Source organism: Monodelphis domestica, chromosome 2 (assembly GCF_027887165.1).
Source record: "Monodelphis domestica isolate mMonDom1 chromosome 2, mMonDom1.pri, whole genome shotgun sequence".
NCBI classification, from domain to species: Eukaryota; Metazoa; Chordata; class Mammalia; order Didelphimorphia; family Didelphidae; genus Monodelphis; species Monodelphis domestica.
In genome coordinates this window covers 497315091-497327438 of record NC_077228.1, presented here as the reverse complement: position 1 = coordinate 497327438, position 12348 = coordinate 497315091, and the positions used below count along the sequence as shown (strand labels likewise).

Sequence of the window (12348 nt, the reverse complement as noted above, 5' to 3'; positions counted from 1 at the left end):
TACTCATTGAGAAGGAGAAACCTATTACAAGCAGGTATAGTCCAGCAAAACAGATTCCTACGTTAGCCATGGCAGAAAGGAAAAAAGGTGGACTCGGACACTTCCTAGTTGTATGACCCTGGGCAGGTCATATAACCTCAATCTCCTAGCCCTTCTGCCTTAGAACTAATCAGTTCTAAGACAGGTAAGAGTTATGGTTTGTTTTTTTAAAGGGAAAAAAAGGAAAGATAGGAAATATGCTTTAATTTACATCAGTTCTCCATCTGGAGGGGAATATGTTCTATCATGGGCGCTCTGGAACTGTAGTTGGTTATCATGTTGATCAGCAGTCCGAAGCCTTTCAAAGTTGTTTATTTTGACAATATTATTGTTACTGTAAAAATTGTTATCCCGGTGCTGGTCACTTCACTTATATCAGTACATGCAAATCTTCCCATATTTTCCTGAAATCATCCCTTTTTTGAATTTCTTTTTTTATTTAAAAATGTTTTAATTTTTAAAAAGTATAGCACAATAGTATTCCATCACCTTCATATACTATAATTTATTCCATTATTACTCCCCCAATGGATGGGATGTTTCACATTTTCCCCATCACAAAAGCAACTGCTATAAATCAAGTGATGGATTTTCATAAGATCATAGAGCCTATGGAAGTGACCTTAGAGACCATCTAGTCCAACTCTTCATTTAATTTTTTTAAACACTTATCTTCTGCCTTAGTATTAATTCTAAGACAGGGGAGCATCAAGGGCTAGACAATTGGAGTTGCCCAGGGTTACCCAGCTAGGAAGTGTTTGAAGCCAGATTCAACCCTTCATTTTCAAGAGATTGTGACTTATCCAAGTTCACCTAATTACCTAGTGGCAGAGCTAGGTGTTGAACCCAAGATTCTCTGACTCTAAAGTACAATGATGCCTTTCTCTATCTCTGTCTTTCATAAAATAAATTTCCAGAATATCATACTCTAAATGTGACTTGACCCAGACAGAACAGCTATTAGCCTCTTGTTCTGGAAACTATACCTTCCTTAATGTTTTTGTGGTCATTCAGTCATGTCCAACTATTCATGACCCCATTTGGGGTTTTCTTGGCAAAGATACTGGAATGGTTTGCCAATTTCTCCTACAGCTCATTTGACAGTCAAGGAAACTGAGGCAAACAGGGTCAAGTGACTTGCCCAAGGTCACACAGCTAGGAAGTACCTGAGGTCTGATTTGAATTCAGGAACATGAGTCTTCCTGGCTCCAAGCCTGGTGCTCTAAACACTGTACCATGTAGCTTCCTGCCCCCTTAATGAATCCTCTGAAAATATTACCTTTTGGGGATTCTATGTCACATTGTGGATGAATACTGAATTAACAATCCACTAAAACCAACAGAACTGTTTTTTTAATCTTTTCAAAATTTTATTGACTCCTTTTGCTTTTATGTCACAGTCATTTCCTAGTATACCTCCACTTTGAACCCCTTCCTTGTAACAGCAGAAAACATTTCAGAAAAACTGATTGATGGAACAACTGGATCCATACCTGTAGCCCCCTCTCTCTCTCTGTTGAGAAGCGAGAAATATGTTTTATCATCAGTTCTCCAGAGGCAAGATACATCCTTCATTACAATTCATCAGAATTCCCCTGCCTTTTAGCATCATTAGAATTTACATTCATTAGGCATTATGCTTTTGCTTACTCTATTTTGCTTCAGCTCATATAAGCCTTCCCATGCTTCTCTGGATTCCTCTTATTTGTGATATCTTACAGCACAATAATATTCCATTTCATTTGTATACCATAATCTATTTAGCCATCATCCAATCAATGGGTACCCATTTTGTTCTGAGCTTTTTACTATCACAAAAAGTGCTATTACAAATGTTGTATATATAGAATTGTTCTTTAGGTCTTTGACCTCCTTATTGTATATATCTAGTTGGGGGATTACTGGGTACCCCCAAATCTTTTTCACTTGAACTGTTGGCTAGCCACCAACTGCTCTGTCCTGAATTAGTTCAAAGTTGATGTTTGGAATCAAGTACAGGATTTTTAATTTATCCCTTTTAGATGTCATCCTATTTTACTGATCCATCAATTTAGCCTGTCAAGAACTTCTAAGATTCAGAATCTATCTTTAAATATATTTGCTCTCTCTTCAAGCTTCACGTTGTTTAGGAATTGGATATGTTCATCCAAGTCATTAATAAAATGCTGACGAGGCAATGGCCAAAGCCATATAGATCCCTGGGGGTCTTCACTACACACTTTCTCCAAATTGGCATCATCTCACTAATTGCTACTATTAGCATCCTAGATCCTAATCTACCTAATTATATTACGAATCAGTACAAGTCCCTCCAACTTATTCTGAAGTATATCATTAAAAAAACCTTTATGAAATGGTTGGTTAAAAATTCAGCATATTCTATCTTTAACATTGTCCCTGATCCATATTTTTTTTGGTAGGAGATAGATTTGAACCTGTGATTGGTATATATCACTGATGGAGAATCTTTTAGAGACCAAGTACCCAAACTGCAACCCTCACACCACATGTGAGCCACCACCTTACCCCAGACAGGGGAGGGAGAAAACACTCCCATTGGGCTGCTGAGCAGAGGAGAGGGTTATGTGAAAAAAATGTTCTCTTTCAACCCCCTCCTGCACACATACCATAGTTTCACCAACACGGTTATAGGTGGTTCCCAAGTGAGGAAACTCCTACCAATGAAGATGATCAAATTTTCTTCAATTTATAGTCTTAGGAGCTTAGGCAAAAGACTGGTTCAAAGATAAATAACTTAGTCAGTAGTTATCAGGGGCAGAACTTGAACTTGTAATGAGTTAGGGCCAGGGCTCTATTCACTACTCCATCCTGCCTTTCTACCAGTCTAGATACACTTTCAACAATGAAAATTATTAGGTTGGTCTGGCACCATCAATGTAAAACCATGCTGGTTTTTAGGGATTGTCCCTTTTCAAGTATTGGTCACCATGCTCCATTGTAGGAAGCCACTTGGTAGCTCCCCTTCAGTGAAAGGTCATACCCCTAGAAAATATTGGGGTAAAATGAGATGATTTTAGCCATGAATCCACATCTCACCTCTGCACCAGTAAGCTGTGTGAGTCTAGTAGTGGGTAACATTCTGTGTCATCTCCCCCGATCTTGGAGGTTGGATCAGCACATAGATGAGCCAAGGAAGCCCACTCTTCCCCCTTCCTGCCTAGGTGCCCCCCCAACTGGGGCCTCAGTGACCTCCCACTGGGGCCAAAGAAGAGTGTTTGGCCTGTGGCAACACCGAAAATATCTACTGTGGCTGAAAGCAGCCTGGGCTACCCTCTGAGGTTGGGGGAGGGAGGCCAAGCCAGGGGCTGCGTGCTGGCCTGTGCTCCTCAGCGGGAAGCGGGGGGCACTGATAAGCACAAAGCGAAGAAAGAGAGAGGAACCTGGTGGCCAGCATCCAACCACAGGAGTGGAGGGGATGTGGGGGGATAACAGGGCCAGTACAGGGCGCCCAGAGTCACGAAGAGAAAGAGGGAGAACATGGGGGTCTTAGCCAGCCTCAGAGGTTTGGGGGCATGGAGGACATGGTGACATACCTTCTTCTAATATATATGGGGGCATTCATACTCTAATATAGATGTATATCCTGTTTTGAGATTACACATTCACAAAAATCCCTATGCACTGATATACACATGCTTGTACATTTATTCACATCCGAAAGCACTTATTGAGTGCCTACTAGGTACCATGGACAGCTGGGTGGTGAAGTGGATAGAGCACAGAGCCTAGAGTCAGAAAGACTCCTCTTTCTGAGTTCAAATCCAGCCTTAGACTTCCTAGCTGTGTGACCCTGGGCAAGTCATTTAAACTCATTTGTCTCAGATTCCTCATCTGTCCAATGAGCTGGACAAGGAAATGGCCAACCACTCCAAGATCTCTGCCAACAAAATCCCAAATGGGGTCACAAATGGGTTGGACATGATTGAACACACTGTGTACCAGGCACTGGGATAAAAGTGAAATAGTTCCTGCCCTCAGGAACCTTAGAGTCTAGTCAGGAAAGACACGGTGTACTTCTCTAGGTTGTTGTTTGTCCTTTGTTCTCAAAGAGGACTCATAAGAATCAACCAAAAAGCTAGCCGAAACAATCAACAATTTTAGCAAAGTTTCAGGATACAAAATAAACCCACATAAGTCATCAGCATTTCTATATATCTCTAAAACATCTCAGCAGCAAAAATTAGAAAGAGAAATTCCATTCAAAATCACCCTAGACAAAATAAAATACTTAGGAATCTATCTGCAAAGACAAACACAGGGACTATACAAACACAACTACAAAACATTCTCCACACAATTAAAACTAGATCTAAACAATTGGAAAAACATTGATTGCTCATGGGTGGGACGAGCTAACATAATAAAAATGACAATCCTACCCAAATTAATCTACTTATTTAGTGCCATACCCATTGAACTATCAAAGAGGACTCATGATATCTTGCCCTTACACAAGGGACACAAGGTCATTTGGGGGAGAATTGGGTAAGGCTTCATGTAGGAGGTGGAACCTGAGCTGAGCCTTGAAGGAAATTCAGGATTAGACACAATGACAACTCCTACGTAGTTTTAGAAAGTCATTCAAGGTGTCATTCACCAAACACACCTACTCTTATCATGCTATAGTAGAAAGGGCAGTAGATGGAATCAGAAAACCTGAGTAGTGATCTACAACTCTCTTGGGTGGTAATAATTAATTATAATAATGAAGATAATAATAACAACAATAATTATAATTATAACAGTGTTTGTATGCTTTAAATTTTGCAGAATATTAACTTATTTTTTTCCTCATAGCAACATTGTACTATTATTTTCCACATTTTACAGATGAGGAAACTGAGGCAAACAGAGAATTAAGTGTCCGGCTCAGGGCACATGGCTATCAAGTGTCTGAGGCTGGATTTGACCTCAGGATCTCCTGCTTGGAGAGCTTGGCACTTGATCTCCTACGCCACCTAGTGCCACCATTTCCTTATCTGTAATGAGGAAATTTGGGGCCAAATTACCACCCAGATCCCTTCAAGCTCAGATATTGTATTTTGTGCATATATACTCTCCAACAGACCTCCAGGCATTCCAGGACACAAACTCACCAATGACTATACATATTCCTATCTGTATACCCTTTAGTATGCACATACAAGTCCCAGATCAGTAAGTTCTTGCTTTCCAGGTGCCCATCAAGAAACTGTTCGAGCCCCATAGGAACTCTACTGGTGTCCCTAGGCTTCCTCCCCCATCCCTCTAGTCTCGTGAACTCAATATAAAAAGCATATTGTGGTAGCATGGGCCCAATCCTCTCCCCCTCTGAACCTAGTAAGCTAGCTTGTACATCCCTGCCTGGTACCCAGGTGCCCCTAGCCCAGTCCACCACATCCTCCTCACATGCCCCATACTGTGCCCGTGGGAGCAGAGCCTAGGGTGAGGGGTGGGGAAGAGAGAGAAGGCAGGGCTCCCCAGGCGGGAAACAGGTGCTGTGAGGCAGTAGGGACTTCTGGGTCTCAACGCAGGAGGGAAGTATAAAGGGTTTCTGTGACTTCAGGGGTGGGGTGGAGAAACAGGTGGCATCTCTGTACATCTGCCTTTGCCACCCCACCGAGCTGGTGCCACTTCCCTGACTTCCTTGTCCTCTCCCCAGCCCCCATACACATTCAGCTTCCTACAGGGGTCCCCATTTCCCTTCAAGTTTTAAGGGTGAAACTGAGAGCTCAGAGGAGGTCTGGATACCCAGAAGATCTGGGTGTATGGTGATTGAATAAACGAGTGAAACTCTAATTTGTGTCCAATCCATTCTTTTTGTACTCTCTTCCAGCTCAGATCGAAGTGATCCCTTGTAAGATCTGTGGGGACAAATCTTCTGGGATCCACTATGGCGTCATCACCTGTGAAGGATGCAAGGTGAGACCCACTCGTTCTATCTGTCTCTCTCTCTAGCAAGCAAGGAGGGGAGTCGTTTGCCAGGGAAATGTGGGCCTCCGAAGCCCTCATTTGGTCCCCAAGAATATGCTAGGACAGTCCTGAGAGGGGACACAGCATCCAGGGAAGAAGATGCGGATGTGGCCAGCATCTTCCATGAAGATTTCTGAACGCCAGCCAGTTCCATCCCTAGATGGGCACAGGGGTAGGGAGTGAGGGGAGAGCCGTGAAGTGGAGGAATCTGAGGGGAGAGGTCTTCTCATCAAACCCCTTTACCCACAGGGTTTTTTTCGCCGGAGCCAACAGTGCAATGTAGCATACTCCTGTACCCGACAGCAGAGCTGCCCCATAGACCGTACCAGCCGGAACCGCTGTCAGCACTGTCGCCTGCAGAAATGCCTGGCTTTGGGCATGTCCCGGGATGGTGAGGCCATGCAGGGAAGGCTCCCTGATCCGTACTCAGGACCCCTCCTTCCATGGAGGCTGTGAATGGGGGTGGGGGGGACCTAACTAGTTATTCAGGCAGAAGACATCAAAGAGCTAAACTTCTATGAGGCAAGCAAAAACAAAACAAAACAAAAACCACCTGGCTTCAAATCCTAGCTCTAACCATCACTAATTTTGACTTGGGGAAAGTCATTTAACTTCTCTGTGCTTCTGTCTCCCTATATCTATAAAATGGGAATAAAAATATTTGTACTACCTACTTCACAGGGGCCTTGGGAGGATAGTGTTTTCTAAAGCTAAAGGGGCTAGAGAAATACGTACAGAGAAGGGAGAATTTCTCTCTTACAAAAAAGAAAAAAAAATTGCTCAGGACTTCGATTTTTTCCCTCATCTCTTCTCCAGGCTAGATGGCTCTTAGTTCTCTCTCTCCTCTCTGGTCCTATTCCTATCCCTCAGACCCAACCTGGTTCCCTATTCTTCCTCTTCCCTAGTTCCTAGGCCTCTCCTCCTATCTACCCCAGGCAGGCAGGCAGTCAGTGAGCATTTTTTTAAACCCTTGTCTTCTGTTTTAGAATGGATACCAAATATTGGTTCCAACACAGAAGAGCGATAAGAGCTAGGCAATTGGAGTTGTGACTTGTCCAAGATCACAAAGATAAGGAAGCATCTGAGGTCATATTTGAACCCAGGACCTCCCAGTCTCCAGGCCTGGAGCACGTTTAAAGCATCTATTCTATGCCAGGCACTGTGCTACTACAGATGCAAAAAAAAAAGACTTCTCTCTGATCCCTTGGAATTAATGGGAGACGATGGACCAGTGGTTGAGCAGGACACGCAGGGATCAGTCCCTAGTGAAGGGGCAGGGGTGGGGAATAGCAGTTCTGCCCCTTTCCTCTACCTCCCCAGCCCCCACTGCCCAGGGAGCTCCTGGAAGGTGCATCGCTAGTGAGAGGACCGGAGGGGAGGATGGGAGGATGGGATGATGCGAGACAAGAAGGCAGAAAGAACCTGTCAGCACTTTTCAGTGCCTGAAATAACCAAGAGAAAGGAAACACACGGGCGGGGAGCTGGCCCGGGGTGTGATGCCTCTACACCTGGGAGGGGTAGTAGGGGGTGGGAGGATGGGAAGGGGGGGAAGTGAAGGGGCAGGAAAGAGAGTCAGAAGAGGATGTTCAGAAACAACCCGCTGAGCCCTGGGTTGGGCTGTGGTGAGTATCTAGGTCACCAGGGAGCCTGTAGGCCTGACCACATGGAGACTCATGCTCACAGCTCTCCTGGCTCTTCTTCCTCCTGCCTCCTGGGCAGGGGGGTTGACCCCAATACAGCCTCGCTGCCCCCCTACTTCCCACCCTGAACCCCACAGTCAATGAGCCTTTGCCCCGGCTCTTCCTTGCGTTCCTCTTTCCTAGTCCCCGTAGTGGAACCTGGGAAGAGCATCCCCAGGCAGGTCCCTGGGAGGAGAAGGCAGAGAAGAGGTTTCTCCAGGTGGGAGGACACACGTTCCTCGGGGCGACAGTCAGGGAAAGGCAGAAGAGGGGCTCTGGTCAGTCACCGTGCCCGCTTGCTCCCGCATCCCCTCCACAATTCTGAGCTCTCCCTGCGTCTCTTCTAGCTGTCAAGTTTGGCCGAATGTCCAAGAAGCAAAGGGACAGTTTGCACGCCGAAGTGCAGAAGCAACTGCAGCAGCAGCAGCAGCAGCAGCAAGGGCGGCAGCCACCGGTGGCCACTCCCCCCCCTGCAGGGGCCAGAGAAGCAGACACCCCAGCCTATCCTCTCGCCCTCCCCGGGGGACAGTTGCCCCTGGGCTCCTCACCGGACCTGCCTGAGGCTTCTGCCTGCCCCCCTGCTCTCCTCAGTGCCCCGGGCCCTAGTAGTCTGGCCAAAATGGGGCTGGCCGGGGCTGTGTACTCCCGGGGGTACGGCCCGGATCGGGCCAAGGCTGAGATCGGCAGGGCCTTCTATGGCTTGGGGAGCCAGCTGTCCCCTGACAGGTGTGAGCTCCACTTTGGGGAACCCCGACATCTGGTGCTTGGGGAGCCAAGCCAGGGGAGGGACTTGTACAGCGGCCCCAGCTTCCGCCTCGAGCTCCCCAACGCTTCTCTGACTGAGATTGGTAAGCGGCTGGAGAGGGGCAGGACCAGCCAGGCAGTTTGTCTTTAAGTAGAGAGAAGGGATAAAGAAGGAACTGAGGTCAGAGAGGGGAAACAGACTCATGTTCAAGGGGGAAAGACCCCCGAAGCTGAATGGTCTGCCTCCACGAGGGCTGGACGGTCCTGGGTAGAAAGCTGGGGAGGAGGAGGGAAACCAGAGGGACGGTCTCATGGTGGGAACTCCCATGTGGCAGAGGAGAACTGAGGGTCAGCGTTTGCCTCCCTGGCTGCAGAGCACTTGGTCCAAAATGTTTGCAAGTCCTACCAAGAGACCTGTCAGCTTCGCCTGGAAGACTTGCAGCGGCAACGGTCCAACGTCTTCTCCCGGGAGGAGGTGGCCAGCTACCAAAGGAAGGTAATGAGGCAGGGTTCAAACCAAAAGGGGAAGGCAGCCCCCTAGTCGTGAGGAAAGTCCAGAAGGAGGCACACACTTGAATGGAGACCTGGGTGGGGGAAGATGTGTCTGCACACAGCTATGTTCGTGTATGTACATCCATGTATGTCAGTGTGTTGAGAAACTGGTCACAGACTCATAGAAGCTCACAACTGGGGAGGAACTAAGAGATCATCTAGTCTAACCCCTCATTTTACAGATGGGGAAACTGAGGTCCAGAGAAAGGAAGTGATTGGCCCAAGGTCATACAGCTAGTAAGTTGCAGAGATGGAACTAGATCCAAGGTCTTCTGACTCCCCAATAGGGTGCTCATTCCACTTCAACAATGGGAATCCCAAAATCTGCGCTTTTGTTCATATCGTTACCCCTCACTGAATGTCCTCATCGCTCTTCTTTAATAAACGCCTGCCCAGACTAGGCCTCGTTTAAATCCTGCCTCCCTCCCCTCACCACCGCAGTCTCAACATTGATCTTTCCCTCCGAGTTCCTTAGAAAACATATCACTCACTTGGGGACTTACTATATATATATACTATATATATGTATACCATATATATATATATATAAAATATTAAATATATATATATAATATATACTTCCTTTCTTCAACTAGAATATAGGCTCCATGAGGGCAGGAACCCCTTTTTTATGCAACTAGAATCCCCCCAGTGCCTTGGAATAATAGTTCCCATTTCTTTTTTTTTTTAAACCCTTACCTTCTGTCTTGGAGTCAATACTGTGTATTGGCTCCAAGGCAGAAGAGTGGTAAGGGCTAGGCAATGGGGGTCAAGTGACTTGCCCAGGGTCACATAGCTGAGAAGTGTCTGAGGCCAGATTTGAACCTAGGACCTCCCATCTCTAGGCCTGACTCTCAATCCACTGAGCCACCCAGCTGCCCCCAATAGTTCCCATTTCTATAGCATCCTAAGGGTTCTAGATTGTGTGATTATACGAGCCTTGTCGGATTTCAAAGCTCTAGGAACGACCATGCCCCAAAGAGAAAGGGCTTGCCTCACAATACCCCTATGAGGCAGAGAAGATGAGTATTTTGATTCCCATTTTACAGATGATAAGACAAACCCGGAGAAGGGAAGAGAATGATATAGCTGATAAGTGTGAGGCCCAGAATTCAGACCCAGACCTACCGATTCTAAATCCAGTGTTCTCCCCACCACGCTGTGTTGTATGTAATGGGCACTCAAAACATTTGCTGGTTGTCAATGCATTTTCACATGTCTACACATTTAGTGTTGGTTCAAGCTCATTAGCGGAGTTAAACGGTCAGAGTAGAAGGTCCCAGGGGGTCATATGGGGTCGGGGGTGGATGGAGTTTGGGTCCTGGAGAGGGTTGGGGGGCTCTGACCTATGTCTTTTCTTCCCCGTGCTGCTTTTCTCCCGTGCCAAGTCAATGTGGGAGATGTGGGAACGCTGTGCCCATCGACTCACGGAGGCCATTCAGTACGTGGTGGAATTCGCCAAAAGGCTGGCAGGCTTCATGGAGCTTTGTCAGAATGATCAGATTGTGCTGCTCAAAGCAGGTGCCAAGGGAGGGCTAAGGAATGGAATGGGATGTTTCTTGTGCAATAGGGGAGCAGAGATAGCTTTGGGGCTGAGCTAGATGTTGCCTCTTGTCTTTTCTCCCTTCTGATCATCTCCTCCTCTCTCCCTGCAGGAGCCATGGAGGTGGTACTGGTGAGGATGTGCCGGGCCTACAATGCTGACAATCGCACAGTCTTCTTTGAGGGCAAATATGGCGGCATGGACCTCTTCAGAGCATTGGGTGAGGGGCAGTGAAGGGAAGTCGGAAGTTCCTAGCACCAACCCACTGTCAAACACTATGACATAGTACACTCCTATTTCAAGACCAGCTATCTCCTTTCCCCCAAATCGCCAGAAGCCAAGAGTCCAGGTTGGGCCCTCAACCTCAAATGTCTTACTCCTCTCAATTCAACCAACTCTCCTTTACTCTTCCCACACTTCCTATTTCTTTTAGGCTGCAGTGAACTCATTGGCTCCATCTTTGACTTCTCCCACTCTCTGTGTGCCCTGCATTTCTCCGATGATGAAATTGCTCTCTATACAGCCCTTGTTCTCATCAATGCCAGTGAGTTGTGCCAGGGCTTTGAGGTGCATAAGTGGGTGGGGAGAGGGCAAGATGCTGGGATACGATGGGGGCCTGATATTGAAATATGTGGGCAGAGCAGCTCCTAGTTGCTAGGAATAATTAACATAAAGAAGAAAGCTGATACCTCTAGAAGGTTCAGGTTTAGGGCAATCCATACTGTGCTTATCTACCCTAAAATTTCCTTCCCGGTTAAATGAACATCATGAATAGCCTTTAAGAAGAAAAGAAGTCAAAGAAGGGAAGCTTGGGAGATAGTACACAGAAATATGGCAGACCCAATGAATGTTAGGTCTTAAAATGATTTGTTGTGGTATAATGGAAATTCTACTATATTTAGACTCAAAAAAGGTTAAAATCCTGGTTCAGCCACTTGTATGGCCTTAGGCAGATTGCTTTACCTATCTGGGCCTCAATTTCTTCACCCATAAAGTAAACTTGATGATCTTTAAGGCCCCTCCCAACACTGAAATCCCATGGTTCCTATTTAGTCCAAACCTCTCGTAATTTAGAGGAAGAAGATGAGTATCAAGGGAAAAGGGATAGTTATACTCCCTTAGTCTTGGGGATGGCTGGAAGCAAGATAGAATGAGCCTTGATATCAAGTTAAGTGTTGATTAACTGGGGCAGGTAGTGACACAGTGGATGGATATCGAGGTCTGTAGTTGGGAGGACCTGAATTCAAATTTGGCCTCAAACACTTCCTAGTTTTGCAAGTCACAGCCCTGATTGCCTAGCCCTTGTCACTTTTCTTAGAACTGATTTTAAAACAAAAGGTAAGGTTTTTTGTTGTTGTTTTTTAATGTTGACTGACCATTCCCTGGAAGGAAAGGTCTAAGAAAGGCATTTATTGCCATATGCTATTCTGGGTCTCAAGTTATCCAAGACAGGTTTGGTTCCCTGGTATAGACCAATAGCTACAAGGGGACAGACCAGCGCCCTATAATTTTATTCTTAAATCCATCCACATTTGTTATTTTAGTCCAAATCTGGGTATATTTAAGAACTGTACCTTTAAGAGAAGCACTCACGTGCCCTTAAGGAAACAACCCAAAATGGTGGAGCATCTTATCTTGGAAGTTAGTCTCTAAGGATGAAGTTGTACCTTAGAAAAATATATGTTTGCCCTTTGCCAGATGTGGTCAAATTCACCAACTCTTTGTGTGGGGCTGGAGAGTTGAGGTTGGGGGGATCTGAGATGGAGGAAAAGGTGGAAGAATGGCAAATAGGGACTGGACTAGAGATTTCATTGGAAT

The 12348-nt window shown here is 46.0% G+C and overlaps 1 protein-coding gene across 9 annotated transcripts in view; it reads left to right on the top strand.

Moving 5' to 3' along the window:
- Nucleotides 1-12348, top strand: part of RORC (RAR related orphan receptor C) — a 35746-nt gene that overhangs the window by 18539 nt on the left and 4859 nt on the right. For all 9 annotated transcript variants that reach the window (XM_007485462.3, XM_056819430.1, XM_007485464.2 and 6 more), the window contains 7 exons: nt 5876-5961; nt 6262-6403; nt 8039-8539; nt 8810-8931; nt 10376-10508; nt 10643-10750; nt 10964-11074. In XM_007485462.3, coding sequence (XP_007485524.1) covers nt 5876-5961; nt 6262-6403; nt 8039-8539; nt 8810-8931; nt 10376-10508; nt 10643-10750; nt 10964-11074 — 1203 coding nt within the window. The remainder of the gene's footprint in view (nt 1-5875; nt 5962-6261; nt 6404-8038; nt 8540-8809; nt 8932-10375; nt 10509-10642; nt 10751-10963; nt 11075-12348) is intronic.